Source organism: Piliocolobus tephrosceles, chromosome 10 (genome assembly GCF_002776525.5).
Source record: "Piliocolobus tephrosceles isolate RC106 chromosome 10, ASM277652v3, whole genome shotgun sequence".
Lineage (NCBI taxonomy): Eukaryota > Metazoa > Chordata > Mammalia > Primates > Cercopithecidae > Piliocolobus > Piliocolobus tephrosceles.
Genome location: NC_045443.1, coordinates 78,177,796 through 78,197,788, shown reverse-complemented (window position 1 = coordinate 78,197,788; position 19,993 = coordinate 78,177,796). Strand labels below are relative to the sequence as shown.

At 35.9% G+C, this 19,993-nt stretch overlaps 1 protein-coding gene across 2 annotated transcripts in view; it reads left to right on the top strand.

The window, feature by feature from the left end:
* Positions 1-18,578, top strand: part of LIN7A (lin-7 homolog A, crumbs cell polarity complex component) — a 148,431-nt gene extending 129,853 nt beyond the window's left edge. For both annotated transcript variants that reach the window (XM_023201855.1, XM_023202493.2), the window contains 2 exons: positions 615-833; positions 13,346-18,578. In XM_023201855.1, coding sequence (XP_023057623.1) covers positions 615-833 — 219 coding nt within the window. In that variant the 3' untranslated portion in view covers positions 13,346-18,578. The remainder of the gene's footprint in view (positions 1-614; positions 834-13,345) is intronic.
* Positions 18,579-19,993: the final 1,415 nt, after the last annotated feature.

The following is a 19,993-nucleotide window of genomic DNA, read 5'->3' as shown; positions in this document are numbered from 1 at the left end:
CTCCCAAAGTGCTGGGATTACAGGCGTGAGCCACCGCGCCCGGCCGGGTCTCCATTATTTTGTATTATTTAATTTAGTTAATAGCCCTTTTCTCCTTTGGTCTAAAGTCCACATTTATAATAAATAATACTTTCCATGTGATGACTCTCCTTCTGGACTCTGTGCTATGTTCTACTATCTCTTTTATACACACAATAAGATACCACCTTAATCATTGTAGATTCTTAATAAATTTTAATACCTGATAGAGAAATTTCCTCTTTGTTACTATGTTTTAATTTTTTTCAAAATTTTGTTGACTAGTGCATTTACTCTTCCAGATGCAATTTGGAAATTTCATTCCTAATGTTAGCATTATAACTTAGGTCTTCATTGCTTTTCACCCGCATAACCTGAATCCCCTGCAGTCCATTCTGTGACCCCGTGCAGCCTAACCTGCTTATAGTTTAATCACAATGTAATACATAATAACGATGATGGTAAGATAACTCATTTGCCATGCTTTCTTAAAAATTTAAATTTTGGGTTCTTAATATGATACTAATTTCAGATTTGTCTCTCAGGGAAAAGAACATTGAACCTCCTCCCTTTAAGAAGTGTCATTGTTTTTTTAGAGTGTGGAAGGAGAACACCATGAGAAAGCTGTGGAACTACTCAAGGCTGCTAAAGACAGCGTCAAGCTGGTGGTGCGATACACCCCAAAAGTTCTGGAAGAAATGGAGGCTCGCTTTGAAAAGCTACGAACAGCCAGGCGTCGGCAGCAGCAGCAATTGCTAATTCAGCAGCAACAACAGCAGCAGCAGCAACAAACACAACAAAATCACATGTCATAGGTGAGAAGTGACTTATCTGATACAAGGAGTGTGTGTGTGTGTGTGTGTGTGTGTGTGTGTATATATATATATATAAAATGTTCTAAAATATATTTTCTTAGCTGAAACAAAACCATTAGATTTAAATAATCCAAACAAAATCAATCAAACAAAAGACAGTGATCTAAAAATATATAAACAAGATAGTTTACGTGCCATTCAGCTATATGCTCCACAAATGCAAGATAATTTGGAAAATGATGTACTTTGAAAGGGGCAAGTATGGGCTGTAGGATGCTTTTAGACAAATTAAGAAAATGCAGCCTCGTGCAAACCCGGATCCTAAGGAGAAGAGTGTGAGGTGGATTCCAGGCCTCACTCACCCTGTTAGCCAGTTACCTTTACACAGTGTATTAACTGCACAACCTTATAGTGCTGACCATGGAAAGATCTCCTTTAGAATACTGAGATACAATTTATTGGAAAAGTGCCCCACTGAAAAGAATGAAGCTGAGACCTGCCACTGTACATGCTCTAAGAGATTCTGAAATTCTCATGCTCCTTTAAAGTGTGTCTAACATACAAATGGCCAACAGCTATATGAAAAAATGCTCAACATCTCTAATCATCAGGGAAAAGCAAATTAAAACCACAATGAGATGTCACCTCATACCTTTTAAATTGGCTATTATCAAAACGATGAAAGATAGCAAGTGCTAGTGAGGATGTGGAGAAGAGGGAACCCTTGCACACTTTTGGTGGGGATATAAACTGCTACAGCCAATTTGCCAGACAATACGGATTCTCTCAAAAAGTTCAAATAGAATTCCATATGATCAACAATTCTGCTTCTGGGGAGATACTCAAAGGAATTGAAATCAATACGTCAAAGAGATGTTTGCACTCCCATGTTCAATACAGCATTATTACAACAGCCAAGATATGAAAACAACTGAAGTGCTAGCAATGAATACGTTTCTTTAAATGTGATAAGTATGTGATAGATATCTGTACCTACCTACACACACACATACACACACACACACACACACACACACGAATACCATTTAATATTTAGCCTTTAATTAGCAGGAAATGTTGTCATTTTTGTCAGCGTGGATGGGCCTAGAGAACATCATGGTAAGTGAAATAAGCCAGGCATGGACAGACAAATACCACATGATCTCACCTATGTGTGGAATCTGAAAAACTTTAATTCATAGAAGTAGAGAGTTGAATGTGGTTTCCAGAGGCTGGGAGGTTGGGGGAGGAGGGTAGACAGAGAAAAGGGAAAAGGTCTTAGCCAAAGGGTACAAGTTTCAGTTAGGTAGAAGGGGAATAAGTTAAGATGATCTATTATACAACTTCATAACTATGGTTAATAATATTGTATTGCATATTTCAAAATAGCTAAGAGAATGGACTGTAAATATTCTCACCACAAAGAAACAATAAGTATTTGTGCTGACAACTTTGGTAGCCTGATTTGATCATTCCACACTGTATACATGTATTGAAACATCACATTATAATCCATAAATACATAAAATTATTACTTGTCAATTAAAAATAAAACTTGAAGAGTTTTGAAAAAGTTGTAAAGTAGAAATAAAATGTGTCTAAGATTCTCCTGCCTTTTTCTAATTCCACTTTGTGACAAAGAATACTAAATCAGGTTTTGCTATATATTATCAAGAAAATAGAAGAAAAAATGTTAAGAGACCCCATCTTTGAAGTCCCTACTATGCCCTATGCCCTTATCACATTTTTTCCCTAATCCTCAGAAAAAATCCCTTCAAGGCAAGTATCAATAAAAAGTTTTTTAGATGAAAATATGAAGCTAAAATAGCTTCAGTAGATCTCCTATGACTACATTTACAAGAAACATAGAATTCTTTTCCTTTTTACTCTACCAGGTTTTCATCTGCCAACATCAGATATTCTGGAGTTATATAAATTTTTCTTGCTATCCTTTAGAGAAGACAGTTCATATTGTTAGATACCTTTACACTATGATGTCTGCGAATGTGTATTTGAAGTGAGCTTCAAATATTCTTGGAAAAATGATTGTGGGTAATAGTGGTTTTAGGTCATTCAACATCAGATTACTATTTGCACAAAGAGAAACATTGGATATAACATGAGGCTTTCAGTCGTTCGTGACACTTGTGAAAAGAAGAAGCTACATAGAAAAGGGGGTAAAAGGTATGGGATTTGTCCTCCAACAATCCTGGGAATTCAACAATCTATCTTTCATAGGCTGCTATTTTTTATTATATATACTATGTTTTAGTATCTTTATCTAAAATTGCATTCTATCCTAAACATACATTTATTGAACATTAAGTATTTATTTGACACTGTTATAAGCGAGGCACTGTTTAATGAGCTGCAAAAATGGCGTGAATAATGCAAAGTTTTTGCCCTCATCTCTAAATTCTGGTTGCAGGAGATAGTTAATAAACAAATAAACAAGTAAATAAAAATATCCTATTGGGACCAGTAGTTTGCAGAGTAAAAAAGGGGGTTTAAATAGAGAACTGCTCGGTGTTAACTTGACTGTGTGATCAGGCAAGATCTCTCAAAGGAGGTAACATTTCAGATGAGACTGAATCACAAGAAGCCAGGAAAAAAGACTAAAAAGAGAAAGAAATCGTCAATGCAGTAGCTCTGTGACAGGCATATTTGAGGAACAGAAAGAAAACCTGAGTAGTTAGAGAATAGTGAGTCAGAAGAACAGTGGTGGTGGCTATGGGGTCAATGGGATAGCTGGGGACCAGGTCACAGAGAGCTTTGTGAGCCACTGAGGGAAGTTAGATTTTATTACACTGGAAGCCACTAAAGGTTTTTAAGCACAGGAGTGACATGGTCTGATTTATTTAAAGATTACTCTGGCTGCTGTGTGAATAGATTATTGAAGACTGAGAGTGGAAGCAGAGACCAATTAGGAGGCTAATGTATAGTAGTTCAGGCAGGAAATATGGTGACTTGGTCTAGGATGATGTAGTTGAGACAGAGGTCTATAGACAGACAAGGACAAGTCATTTTGTCCACATCGTTCTCGGTTATCCATTCCAAATGTAAAGCCACTTTACATTTGTACTTTTAGAGCTCTTAAAGATCTCTTTTGTGGTAATGACAATGCATTATTCCTTAGTTCAACATTTACACTCTTTTTACTAACTCATTTTTCTCTCATCCTTGATAATATAGATGTATACCAATTCTCCTAATTGATTTGCCACATTGGTCTATAGTAAAATTGTGCAAGTATTTTGAAACAAATATGTTCCCATTCAGACTTCTGAGGTCTTACTAAAGGCTTCCAATATTATGCTCATTCAATCATCTTTAAAAGTATACAACTTGGCCAGAATTATTTGCTGGGCCATATTACTCAATTCCATTTCTCCATTCCATCCGTCTTCATTCAATTTCCTATGGTTGCACCACCACAGACTAGTTAGTATTTTTAGTAAAAAGCCTTTATTATGCAAACTGTGTTTTTTCTGGCATGAGATATAATAGAGTTCTATTTAAGTGAACATGAAATTTATGTCTGTGCACTTGCAATACACACAAGCATGGTCCCTTGAGATAATACTGTAGTGACCATTTCAGGTACAAATAAAATATAACCAAGTCATGTCATTCATTGATTTTTATGGTGACTTCAGTCAAAGAGACCTAAATTAGCTCCTAATTACATTTTAATTAATTTGATTTCTAAGGACTAAATGGGATTTGTCACACTTGTTAATTCTTACTACGGTTGCTTCTGAAAAAAGTTTGAAGCTAATTTGAACTATTAGACTTTAAGCATCTCAGATTTTTTAAAAATTTAACCAGTCAAGCAAAAACCAATTAAAATCAAAATACTTGTCTGATATTATCTTATTGTTTATCAAATGAAATACAATTTCTACTCTGAAATTAGAAATAATGTGTTTTTTTATCTGAGATGGTAAAAGTTATAAAGCATCTAGCAATGATAAATAGTGAATACAAATGGAAAACAGATTTAATGCAAGTACTGTGCAGGGAATTTGTGTCTTATGCTTATTTTTAATTGTAAACTCTCTTAAAGTAAAAATCAATTGCCTTTTCCCCTAACTTCTGTATTTGACAGTATTGTACGATATAGATTACATTTTCTAAAATGTAAAAAGTATTATTGCTGTACAATAATATGCTAGAAATGTAAACAGAGAATATGAATAAGGGTTTTATTAGTGCTATACCCACTTTTTTTGAGAAAGAGTTGCATTAGTTCGTTTTCACACTGCTGATAAAGACATACCCGAAACCAGGAACAACAAGAGGCTTAATTGGACTTACAGTTTCACATGGCTGGGGAGGCCTCAGAATCATGGCTGGAAACGCACTTTTTTTTTTTTCTTTTAATGCGGATTTTTGCTCTGTCACCCAGGTTACAGTGCAGTGGCGTGATCTCGGCTCACTGCAACCTCCACCTCCTGGGTTCAAGTGATTCTCCCACCTCAGCCTCCCAAGTAGCTGGGATTACAGGTGCCTGCCACCACGGCCGGCTAATTTTTGTATTTTTAGTAGAGACGGAGTTTCACCATATTGGTCAGGCTGGTGTCGAACTCCTGACCTCAAGTGATCCACCCACCTTGGCCTCCCAAAGTGCTGGGATTCCAGACATGAGCCACCATGCCCAGCCCGAAAGGCACGTCTTACATGGTCACGGCAAAAGAAAAATGAGGAAGAAACACAAGCAGAAACCCCTGATAAACCCAGCAGATCTTGTGAGACTTATTCACTATCACAAGAACAGCACAGAAAAGACCAGCCACCATGATTTAGTCACCTCTCGCTGGGCCCCTTCCACAATGTGGGAATTCTGGGAGATACAATTCAAGTTGAGATTTGGGTAGGGCCACAGTCAAACCATATCAGAGTGTTATATTTATTCAGCTTTAAGCACCTCAGCTTTTTATTGTGACTCCATGTATATCATATTTCACCCAGATTCCCAAAAAATAAAAGTAAGAAGAAAGAGGAATATCTCTGGAGATATCAACATTCTGAGGACGTCAAGACCAAAATCTTGTCCCTGACCTCCATGACTGGATCTCGGGTGGAGAATTCATTCCAGTCAAAACCAGCCTGTATCTTATTAAATTTACAAAGTTGCAAGCATTTGCCAGTAGCCTCCCCAAATCTCTTTTTCCCCTACTCTGAAGACCCCCATTTTCTTTATTTTGCCTACTTTTAAAAGTCTTCTCTACCTTCTTCTAGCATTACCACATACATGATCCTGATGATCTAATCCAGGGAATTACTACCAAAACTATCGGCCCAGTCACTGAGAAAACCAAGTTCCAGGGGATGACTGCAATGAAATTGAATGCAAGGAACCCAGAGTTTCCAAGCAGAATATTAGACAGAAATAATCATAAAGCTGACTAACACTTATTAAACAATTAGTGTGTGCCAAGAACTCTTTTAAGTGCCTCATATATATTAAATTACTTAATCTTTTCAATAGCCTTATGAAGATTAGGTACTATGTTTAATCTTGTTTTAAAGTAGCAAATTAATTAGTACAACCACTATGGAGAACAGTTTGGAGGTTCTCACTGCAGATATCTGCACTCCCATGTTTGCTGCAGCTCTGTTCACATTAGCCAAGATTTAGAAGAAACCTAAGTGTCCGTCAACAGATGAATGGATAAAGAAAATGTGGTACTCATACACAATGGAGCACTATTCAGCCATAAAAGAGAATGAGATTCATGCCAGGCATGGTGGCTCACACCTGTAATCGCAATACTTTGGAAGGCCCAAGCGGCCGGATCACTTGAGGCCAGGAGTTTGAGACCAGCCTGGCCAACATGGCAAAAACCCATCTCTAGTAAAAATACAAAAAAAAAAAAAAAAAAAAAAAGTTAGCCAGAGTTGGTGACACACACCTATAATCCCAGCTACTTCGGAGGCTGAGGCACAAGAATTGTGTGAACACAAGAGGTGGAGGTTGCAGTGAGCCAAGTTCATGCCACTGCATTCCAGCCTGGATGGCAGATCAAGACTCTGTCTCAGAAAAAAAAAAAAAAAAATCAGTAATTTGCAACAGCATGGAGATCATTACGTTAAGTGAAATAAGCCAAGCACAGAAAGACAAACATCACATATTCTCACTTATTTGTGGGAACTAAAAATCAAAGCTATTGAGCCCATGGAGCTAGAGGATAAAAGGATGGTTACCAGAGGCTGGGAAGGATAGTGGAGGAGTGGGGAGGGGGTGGGGATGATTAACGGGTACAGAAACACAATGAATGCATAAGGCCTAGTATTTGACAGCACAACAGGGTGACTATAGTCAATAACAATTTAGCTGTACACTTAAAAATAACTAAATGAGTATAACTGGATTGTTTGTAACACAAAGGAAAAATACTTAAGAAAATGCACACCCCATTTTCCACGATGTGATTATTACACATTGCATGCTTGTATCAAAACATCTCATGTACCCCATAAATATATACATCATGTACCCACAAAAATTAAAAATTAAAAAAATTAAAAATAAAGTAGGAAACTGAAGCATATAGGAGTTTTTTAAGTGTGCGTAACATTTCACATCTATTGTAACAAGTAATAGGGCCATGATTCAAACCCAGGAACATGGGCTTTAAAGCCTCTTGCTCTTACTCATATTGCCACACTGCCTCTTTGTTCAGTGGGGCCTGCCCTTACTTTTCCTGACCCCACTTCACAGACATATTTGTGAACTGTCTGGGGATTCAGTCTCATGCAGTTATACAAATCACCCTTATCAATTACCTTTAAAATAGTAACCCATACTTCAAAGTACTTTATCCTCAAAGATACATTAGCTTTCCATGGCTACCATAAAAATTACCACAAATATAGTAACTTAAAATAACACAAATTTATTGTCTCCTTTAATGCTGTAGAATTCAATGCTCTTACTATCAAAATTCCAACATCATTTTTCACAGAAGTAGGAAAAAAATCCCAAAATTTGTATGGAACCACAGAAGACATCAAATAGCCAAATCAACTTTGAGCATAAAGACCCAGACTGAAGCCTTCACACTACCTGACCTTGGGGTCTATTACAAAGCTATGGTAATCAAAACAGCATGCCACTGACATAAAGAGAGACACATAGACCAATGGAACAAGCTAGAGAACCCAGAAATAAATCCACATATTTACCGTCAATTGATTTTTGACAAAGGTACCAAAAACATGTAATAGATAAAGGACAATCTCTTCAATCAATGGTGTTGGGAAAACTGGATATCCAAAGCAGAAGAATGAAATTGGACCCTTATCTCACCCGATAACAAAACCAACTTAAAGGATTGGAAACTTAACGGTAAGACTTGAAACTATGAAACCACTAGATGAAAATAGAAGAAATGCTCCACAATATTGATATGGGCAAAGATTGCTTGGATACATTCCCAAAATCACAGGCAACAAAAGTAAAAATAGACGAACAGGATTCTACCCAACTAAATAGCTTCTTCACAGCAAAGGAAACAATTAACAGACTGAAGAAATAACCCACGGATTAGAAGAAAATTTTTGCAAACCATACATCTGATAAAGGACTAATATCCAAAATATGTATGAAACTTAAACAACTCAATAGCAAGAAAACAACCCAATCAAAAATGGGGAAATGACTTAATAGACATTTCTCTAGAGAAGCCTAAGGAATAGCCAACAGATGCATGAAAAATGCTCATTGTCACTAATAATCAGGGAAATGCAAATTAAAACCACAGTGAGATCTCACCTCACACCTCTTAGAATGGCTATTATCAAAAAAAAGACAAAGCCAGATGTGATAGCAAGCACCTGTAGTCCCAGCTACATAGGAGGAGGAGGGTCAGGCAGGGGGATTGCTTGAGTCCAGGAATTTGAGTCCACCCTGGACAACGTAGTGAGACCCCCATCTCTTAAAAAAAAAAAAAAAAAGTAAAATTTTAAATGTTAAAAAAGAAAAAAAAAATAACAAGTGTTTGCAAAGGTGTGGAGTAAGAGGAATCCTTATGCAACAGTGGTGGGAATGTAAATTAATACAGACATTTTGGGAAAAAATATAGAGGACGGTCCTCAAAAACTAAAATTAGAACCACCATATGATCCAATAATCTCACTTCTGGGGATATATCCAAATGAATCGAAATTAGCATGTTAAAAGGATACCTGCAGTACATGTAGATTGCAGCATTGTTCACACTAGCTAAGAGAAGGGAGCAACATAGGTGTCCAGCATCAGTTAAATGGATATACATAACAGAATACTATTCAGCCTCAAAAGGGAGGGAAATCCTGTCATTTGCAACAACATGGATGAACCTGGAAGACATTGTGCTAAGTGAAATAAGCCAGGCACAGAAGAACAAATACCACATTTCTCACCTATAAGTGGACTCTAAAAAAGTTAGACTTCGGGTGTGGTGGCTCACACCTGTAATCCCAGCACTTTGGGAGGCTGAAGCTGATGGATCACAAAGTCAGGAGTTTGACACCAGCCTGGCCAATATGGTGAAACACTGTCTCTACTAAAAATACAAAAATTAGCCAGGCGTGGTGGTGCACCTGTAATCCCAGCTACTCAGGAAGCTGAGGCAGAAGAATCGCTTGAACCCGGGAGGTGGAGGTTGCAGTGAGCCAAGATCGCACTACTGCACTCCAGCTTGGGCGATAGAGGGAGTCTCAAAAAAAAAAAAAAAAAAAGTTAGACTCATAGAAGTAGAGAGTAGAATGGTGATTATCAGAGGTTACAGGAGAAGGGTGAACAGGAAAATAAAGGGGAGAAGTTGACTAAAGGGTATAAAGTTTCAGTTAGACAGGAGGAATAAGCTTTAGTGATCTGTTGCACAGAATGATGAGTTAAATAATAATGTCTATTTCAAAATTGTTAAAAGGATAGATTTTAAATATTTCCACCAAAAAATTAAGTATGTGTGGTGATAAAATGTGTTAATTACTTTATCTGGTTTAATCATTTCACATTGTAAACATATCAAAACATCAATTCATTTGTACATCACAAATGTATTTATACATCACAAATTTGTATATCACAAACATATACAATTATTATTTGCCAATTGAATATCAAATTTTAAAAATATATCTGGGCTTTAGGGGGCTCTGGGGGAAAAATTCATTGCTTCCTGGGCCCTTCCTCCGTCTTCAAAACCAGTAGCGGTGGTGGAGTACTTCTCACATTGCATTTCTCTGACCTCTGCCTTCATCACAACGCTCTTTTCTGTCCCCCTCTTTCATTTGTGTTGTTGTCTTGGTGCTTGTAAAACTGTTTAATTTATTTCTACTGACTTACATTTGATGTTTATTGTATATGAAAGTGACACTTTTTCATTGCAAAATTTTTAGACAGTAGAGAAGTATAAAGAATAAATTAACCTTTCAGCTATGATCTCACTTCATTTTAGTACACATTGTTTTTTCTCCAGACATGTTATTTCTATATATGTATGTTTATATGTATGTGTTTATATATATATGCTTATTTTCACTCATATTTTACATACTAAATTATAGCCTGATTTTTAAAAATTAAACAATATGGTTAACATTAGTAGACTTAGGTCTACATTTTAAATATCTGTGTAAAGTCTTACTGTCTAGGTATACAATAATCAATCTCTTATGAATGGACATTAAGGTCATTAACGTTTTTATATCTTGTTGGATTTGATTTGCTAACTTTTGTTGAGGATTTTTAAGTTTATTTTCATGAGAGATATTGGTGTGTAGTTAGGTTTTTTTTTCCTTCTAGTGTCTTTGTCTGGCTTTGGTATTAATGTAATGCTGGCCATATAGACTGAGTTAGGAAGTATTCCCTCTGCTTCTGTCTGATATGCTGAAAGCAATTATAGACAATTGGTACAACTTATTTCTTAAATTTAGGTAGAAGTCTCCGGTGAACCTATCAGGGTATGGTGCTTCCTGCTTTGGAATGTTACTAATTATTGATTCCATTTCTTTTATAAATATAGACCTATTCAAATTGTCTATTTCTTCTTATGTGAGTTTTGGCAGATTGTGTCTTTCAAGGAATTGGTCCATTTCATCTCGGTTATCAAAATGGTGGATATAAAGTTGTTCATAGTATTTTTTTTTTTTTTTTTACTATCCTTTTAATGTCCATGGTATTTGTAGTGATGTGACTGCTTTTATTTCTAATATTGGTAATAATTTGTGTCCTCTCTTCCTTTTTGTTAGCCTGGCTAGAAGTTTATTGATTTTATCAGTCTTTTTATTTTATTTTTTTCGAGATGGGGGGTCTTGCTATGTTGCCTAGGCTGGACTTAAATTCCTGGACTCACACAATCCTTCCATCTCCGTCTCCTGAGTAGCTGGGACTACATGCATGCACCACAGTGCTTGGTTTTTGTTGATCATTTTAAAGAATCAGCTTTTGATTTCATTGATTTTCTCTATTAATTTCCTATTTTCAATTGCATTGATTTCTTCCACATTAATTTTTATTATTTGTTTTCTTCTGCTTACTTTGGATTTAATTTGCCCTTTTCCTAGTTTCCTAGGGAAGAGGTATAGATGATTCATTTTTTGGTTCCCACAACTTATCAAAACATGTTTATTTTTTATTTTTACTTGGTTCAAAATATTCTTTAAATTTCTCTTGTGATTTTTTTTCCTTTGACCCATCCCTCTTCCACTTTTAATTACATTGGGTTGAACTAAATAATCCAGGATAATTTTCTTATTTTAACATAGGCTGATTAGCAACCTTAATTTCATTTACAACCTTAATTTCCCTTTGTCGTGTAATCTAACATATTCATAGGTTCTGGAGATTAGGATGTAGACTTAACATAGAGTGGATGAGGAGGCACTATTCTCCTACGGCAATGGCTCTTTTAAGAGTTAGTAAGGCAATTTGATCAACAAGATTCACACTAATATGGAAAAGAAGCTTTTGTTAAAAATGAATTGTTAATCAGTTAAATTATAAATCATGACTGAGGACAATATTAACATTTGTTGCAGCTGGTTCTTCCCAACAGGTATGTCAGTGGCCCACATGTTGAATGCCCAGTGCTCTCTCTCAGGCTGACTCCTGCCCTGGATAGACGAAAAGATCCAAGACTTACCAAAATTCACCTGTTCTGAGTCCCATTCCTTTAGGACATGTAGTTATATTATCATATCATTCATTGAGAACTCAGCCTCTAGGCCAGGCGCAGTGGCTCACACCTGTAATCCCAGCAGTCTGGGAGGCCAAGGCAGACAGATCACCTGAAGTCAGGAGTTTGAGACCAGACTGGCTCACATGGGGAAACCCCATCTCTACTACAAATACAAAAATTAGCTGGGGGTGGTGGCACACGCCTATAGTCCCAGCTACTCGGGAGGCTGAGGCAGGAGAATCACTTGAGCCCGGGAAGCAAAGATTTACTTCATCAAAAAAAAAGAACTCAGTCTAGATCTCTGGTCACTGTATAGCTAAATGACCTTTAGGAAGTTATTCAATCTAAGATTTCAGTAAAATGGTCTGTTGTGGAGATTAAATACGAAAAAAAGTAAAACTCTTAACAAAATGTGTGACACTTAGTGAGCACTCCATAAATTTTCATTAGTCATAGGAGTAGTAGTCGGAGTGGTGATGTTGTAATAGTTAAAATGTTAACACTCATGTATTGTTATATAATATCTCGGTGACTCCTGAGGAAACACAATGGCTTTATGCACGGTGTTCAGTCCACTCAGTAGGCCCCAGGGGAGGTTAGGCACATCTCTCTAAAGCATGGCAGCTGGAGAGTGTTGACGTAAAGTAAACAGAACAATTTTGTTAAAATCTGTTTTCAATATGGTGCTTGGCATTCACTGAAATAAAAATATCTGCAGCTTAGAGAACAAAGATGTAAAAATCACTGTTCTTTCTGACAGAAATGACCCCCTAATAGTGGAAGAGTGGCAGGTGTGGGGGGAAGTGTCTGGCAAGACTGCTTCCCAAAATCTGACCATAGAGGCAATTGCCTACTCTGTTCCACGTGGTGTCAGGCTGGCCTTATGAAGAGAGACAGATTTAATGTCTGCGTCAGTCAGAGAAGGAATATTGGTGCTTCCAGCCTAGCAGAGAGAGGATTTGCTGGCTTCCACCTCAACAAAAGCACTACAAAAAGCCCTAAGAGTCATAACGTAAATGTTGGTTATTCTTTGCCTTCATGAGGAAAAATAGAATCATCTGGAAATGGAAGAAAGAAATGTTTTACATTTGAAATGTTTCCAAACTGGTGTTCTTTATTTCATTTTAGGGAACAACTGTGGCTTTTCCATCTTCATTTGATAATTACTTCCTTTGCAAACATCAAACGAATTTTTTCATATGTGGAAGATGGTGCATGAATGATAGCACCCAAAATAATCCTTGCTGTTCTCACATAACATATGCTCTTTTGATATTTTTAGCATATTGTAGTTGACAAATGAATACTAATCACTGATTTCTCTTCACTGTTTTTCCATTTCAGGCCCTTGAGGGAAAGCTACTTGATCAAACATCCGATAGTCACAAATTTGAAATCGTGCTTCAGAATCCCAGCACATAGTAAAAGACAACACTGATAATTATACCTGTCAAGAAGCTGTGAACACATGGTGTATAAATTCTTTACCAAGGCAACTCGACACCTTCTTTCTCTGGGCTTGAACCGCCACTGCTCACGTGGGCTTTACATACATTGACCTTCCATTCACGGCAGTGGGAATTCTCAGTGTGCAGAGGGAGAGGTTTTCTAGTCTGCAAACTGAAACAGTGTAAGAAGAATAAAGTCTGTGACTTTTAAATAAATCACCAGGACCAAGATTAAGTGAATCTTGGGTCCATAGCTTTTCCAGATATTAGCAAACCCCTCATTAGGCTATAATTCAAACTGCATCAGTTCAAAGGGTGTTGCCACGTAACAGAAACCTACACATTGCCCCTTACCCTGACCTGCTCCACAATCCATAGTGCTGAGTTGTCTGAATTGGAATTCCAGTTAATTGCAAGTTCAACCTCTGTTTTCCTCTTGAAAATCGCAAGGTATCTTAGTATATTTATATTTTCTTCAGGTTCTAGAAGCAGTCGGCTTTTTATTTTGTTTCCACAAATTTTATTATGCATTAATAGAATGGACCAATTTTAGCTCAGCTTTCAGTTTGTTAGAAGCAAGGGTAGGAACTCTAGCACTGTAGTTTTTGATCTAATTATTGCTTGTATCTATTATTATTAATTCCAACAGAATATAATGTATATTTATTCTACAAAATATATATTATCAGAGTGCATTCGTTATAACTTAGGTTCTTTTCTTACCAAGTGTTAAGAATCTAGTAAGAGAATACTAGCAAAGGACCTAGCCCCGTGAACAGATTCTCATATGTTATATACATAACCCCACTCTCAATATTTTTTGTTGCATTTTATGCTTTTTGATTGATAAACATTGAAGAAATCTAAACTCTACTGACACTGATGTGCTGTCATAGAAGCCTATTTTGTATTTTAAAATTTAACAAAACTAAATTATATGTGCATATATATTCAAATATTTATGTCACACAAAGTTTAGGTCAATTTCCCCAAATATAAACTAGATATTTTTGGCACTCTAACATAAACAAATATTATTTCTCTTATAATTGGGCAGATGGAAACCAGTGGTATCAATATTGTGAATGGCAGATGCTGCTTCCTCTAGAGAAAAAAAAAATAAAACCACCTACTTTGTTAATATATTCCCATAGGTAAATAGACAGTGAGATATCATCTTTCAGAAAATATCATTCACTGGAAAATAATCTGTTAGAACTACTTTTACAGGTCATAATTTTTGGTTTATGGTAAATCTAGGCACCTAAGTCTGATCTTTATGAAATAAATAGGAAGCAATAATTATTTGGGCATTTGAATACCTTAAGCACAGAAATGTATCTGAGAAAAGGATAATTGCTTAGTTGAAGTATTCAAAATAGATCAGGAAACCAGAGGCAAATATTTGAATATTCCTTATTCTCAAATACAGAAATTGATTCCCCAAGATACAATACAATTGGACACTTCAGATAATCCCCCAAAATAGAAATGTATGAAGCTTAGTTTAGACTGTCTTCTTGCAAATCAAACAAAACCAATCAAAACTACCCAGCACATTTTATTATGCCCTGTTGGGTGATAGTATTGTCAATACCAGGTTCTCCCTACTCTTCACAATGCATCCCTCACCAGAGGAAAAACAGCAAGGAAACTAGGACGTTCGCTAATTTCAACAATGCCCGGCTGTGGTAACAGATTCCCATCCTTGAATACATATCATTTTTTACTAGAGACAACGGGGGTGGTGGGGTGGGGTCAGTGAGGACCCTGAATGTTATGTAAAATAGATTTACAAAATAGACAAGCATGATAAAAGGGAATGAATGGAGACGATGTATTATTCAGTTTGAAAGAGATAGTTCACATTTTTATAAGAAAAATTTAATAAAACATATATTTTAGTTATCATTTAACAAAGATATATTAAAGCTATTCAGGCAATGCCACAGGATTCTCATGAAGGGAAATCATTGAACCCTTGCCATGAGAAAATGGTCATTTCAACACATTTCAATACATTGTATAAATTTGGAGCTTAAGGTGAGTGAGTATGTTTTCACTTAGTCATAAGTGTTTGTTCAATATTAAAGTTATCATATGGTTTCACATCAATACAAATATTGTCACAGTGTTATAGAAACAACTATCAAGTGGTAAGATAGCTTACATTTGTGTTTTCTAGAAGCCTTTGTATTTATGCTTCATTTGCTTAATGCTAAGTGTTGATAAAGGTATGCCAGATTGTTTGTCAAAGTAAAGAGGCAATCCATCACACCTAGGACATCTAAGGACGGATTATACTTCAGAGTGGTCTCATATACAAATGACCGTTTTCCTTCAGTAAAACCTTGTTGGTTGAAATGTAAGCCTTTTCCTAAAGCTTTAATCAGAAGCAGCGATCACTAAGACTTAAGCCACTTGTGGTTCTCCTAAGTTTCACTGAAACCAGAAGAAGAGGGAAAACATTACCACAACTTGTATTATACTAATTATCTTCATTATTAATGATCATATTAGAGCCACTGACATGTCCCAGATTATATTAAACTAAAAACCTGCATTGCTCTGACATGAAGCTCAATTCAATGTAATAAACAAATTAGGTATTAAAAGTCAAAATTTAAAAAAACTGCTATGATATCACCAGAAATCCTGGTGAAATTTATTTTTTTCCCTTTTTTAGGTCAGTGATCAGTGGGATAGATTTTTCTAAACTTTTTCCTGCTATGATTTTGAAGACAAATACATGGAGTATAGTTCAGTAAAAGAGTGCTTTCAAGCCTTTTCACTGGAGCATTTGCATTTTGATTCTGTTGTCATTTGAAACAGAACATCTGCAGGGAGATAATGAGCTTAAGTTACAATTGACTTTGTAAAGAATAACAGACTTGTGTTTCCTCAATCATGTAGTCAATAGGGAATTCTCCAGTTATGTGAACAATCACAATCTTTTAAGACAATACTTAGATCTAAATGCAAAATCTAGCATGCATAGGCTTTTTAAGGATTTTAGGCTGTCTCCAAAGAACTTGGCTCGAGATGGATTACACAATTTACAAACGCAGTTTTCAACTGTGACATCAAACTGATCTTATCTCATTTCCTGTTACTCAACTGTGCCTGTAGGACTCCAAGAGGTGGAATATTTTGTCTACATTATTTTAAACATCTATAGATATGTGTGGATGTGTGAATAATGCCAGAATTTCTCATCTTTTAGCTAGTTTGTTTTTATCATACAGACACAGCCTGTTCATAAGACCAGCTTTAGACAACATAGAACTCAATGCTCTGAAGATTCAGGGAGGCCAACACGGAAAAGATCTTCCAAAATACAGGGTGATCTGACCCATCTCATCCCTCTCTAGCTGGAAACCTCTATAGAGAAAGGGCTGTGACTGCCTTGACCTCTGTCTGGCACAACGTAGGTACTCAGTATTTGTTGGATGAATAAATGACTGAATCAATGAATAGACAAAAAATGGATTTTACCTTCTGAAAATCTCACAGATTTTACCAGCTTATATTATACTGATTGTCACTATGATTTCTAAATTTCATGGTTGGAACTATAATTGAGTCTTTATAAAAACTTTTTAGATGTGTGAATTTGGAATTTCATTAATTAAAGACTTCAAAGATTTGAGGACATTTGAACAGTGGATAAGGAACAATGTTTGGGGATACAGAGTTTTTACGCTGAGTTGAACCCAACCTTTCTAGTTCTTTATACAAGCTTTCTGAATTATCTGGCAGGAATGATTCAAACGTAAAGCCCCATTCTTAAATTTTATAAAAGATGTTGTCATTTTTATATAAAAAGATCATTACGCATATTATCCCTTTGATATTTATTAACAACTGTTCTCTAAGAAATTCATAATAATTGGAGACACCATCCCTAAATCTCTTCCTACTTTCAAAAGATCACTTATCCTTTCATATTTGATTCCTAGAATATACTAAGCTGAAGTTTAATCATACACTTATTCAGAAGTTTCCATGTGTTTATTCATTTAACAAATATGTATTGTGTACCTAGTGCATGCTAGGTTCTGGAAATGCAACAGCAAACAAGACAGACACAATCCCTTGTGGAGTTTACTGTGAGAAACTCTCCCACATTTACCCTAGCAATAACTAGAGAGTTTACTGCCCACTGGGTCCTCTTCACACCTGATAGAGAAAATAGAATTCCTCACCCCAAGGAAATCATGAAATACTCCCTGCACGGATTTATGTGAGCTTGCTTTTATAAAAACACTGCTCAAAAATGCTGCTTAGTTTATCTATAAACCACAGTTATACCCCAGTGAGGTAGGTAAGTAATTTATTCATAACTAACATTTATGCAGCTCTATTTTCTAGCTACTGTGCTGAGTGCTTTTATGGACTATCTCATTAAATCCCTTCAACAACTCTATTCAGTAGGTTCCATTTTATAGATTAAAAAACTGAAGCACAGATATATTATGTGACTTGTCCCAGGCCACAAAGCTGGCAGATGGAACCGGGATTTGAACCCACGCAGTCTGACACAAGAGCTCATGTGTCTAATCATTATCTGTGGTTTGGGGGGACACCATTACACTGAAATGAATGAGTCACTAAGTTAGTCACTGTATATAAAATACTTGGAAATTGTAAAGTAGTATACAAAAGATATTAACGAAGTATTATTCATGGTAAACAAATCACATCAGTAGCAGATACAGGGTGAGAACTCAATCTTATGTTATAGTTTACTCTTAAGAAAAATATGTGAAGCCAGGAACATGGTTAAAGGTATAGATCAGAAAATTTCTGACATGTGATAAATATTTCAGTGACTTTTCAGATTTATTTCTTGTTAGCCACTGTGTCTATTTGGTGCTACAAAAACTGAAAGAAACAAAATCCCTGATATAAGGGCTTATAATAAATACACAGTTTGGAGATGAACTAAGGATATTTTACATTTATGGGGAAGGATTGGACAGTAGTATCATTTTCTCACCACTTGCATGTACATCATGTCTTTCCAATTGTTTTCATTATTTTTCTGAAAAAGCTGCAAAATTGTGCAGTGGTTCAATCTGACCAAAGTGGTATTGTGCTGCTGGGAAGTAAAAGTATTAGACACCAAACTGGAAGTATTGTTTTCATTATCAAATGACTTTAAGTTCTTTTAAAGCATGGATGTAAAAGAATTTTTATATACTGAAGACACCTGAATACTGGGATGCTAAATTTTCTTGGGTTTCTCCATTCCTGACCACACAGTGGTGTCATTCTATTGAGGGCTTAGATTCTGTAAAGGAAAAGACAATTTTTTTTTTATTTTTTTACTTTTTTGCTTTCTAGTCTCAAACTCAATATAGAACACTTCTGTGACCAAATGTAAAGGTTTCCCCACCCACCCCCGCCCCAACAATTTTCCAAGCAGGTACCAACTGGATATCCTATAATTCAATTCAATTCTGAAACTATTTACTTGAAGATGATAAAGATTCCACAGATTAAGGGCTCAGTCTCACAACACTTAGCTTACTTAAGATGCCAATTGCAAGTAGTAGGTTGTCACCTGTCTTTTGACTGGCTGGAGACTGAGGTTCCCACAAGCCCTTCCTTGGGTTCAGCTGGGACAGCTCACAAAACTGAGGAAAACACCTACTTAGTTTACTGGTTTATTATAAAAGATATCATAAAGGGAATTTTTACTCCGTTCAAATTATATGGTCATATTACCAGGAACCTATATTCAGGAATGCTTATTAGTGTCCTTTCCATCCTTTAATGAACCTCCTTGAAGACACAAGATTCTAGGGTTTTGCTTGCTTGTGAAGTTTTCACAAACTGCATCAGAATTAAGCAATTAACCATGGAAATGACTTAAGATAGGCATAAGGACACAATCCACAAGGAAATTTGGTTATTTCTGTAGCCTACAATAATTTAATATATTAATCATAGTTATGAGTGATAGTTTATACCCAGACATGTCAGAATTTTAGGAGTGCCATACAATTTTGGAACATATATTAATAACATATTTGTGAAATACAACTCAAAGAAGGTTAAACATCATTTCTTATTTGATAAGGCTTCCCATGTAATTTAACATCAAATAATTCTTTCTCTCGCCTTTGGATGCTGCAGGGACCTTCTAGTATCCTAACTTTAGGGGTCAAAAAAAAGAAGACTTAATTATGAAGACGAAATTCGATTTTAGGAAACCTGTCAAATATGTGTTTTAAAACACTTAACCAAAATAGAATCACAGGTCACTGTAAAATAATGATCATTCATGTAGCTGAAATAATAATTTAAAGATTTTCGAAAAAAGCAAAAACTTCTATACTTTGAAAGAAGACCCGGTTTTCCAAACAATCAAAATACCTGAGAGATACAGCATGAGATGGAATATGTCTCTCTCTCTTATCATTGTTTCTTACTTTTTGCTTTTTACTCAAAAGGTGAACAAAAACATTTTACTGACATGTTAACACTACATTAAATTTTTGTTCAAAACAGAAAACCAAATTTTACTTTTGGATTAGTA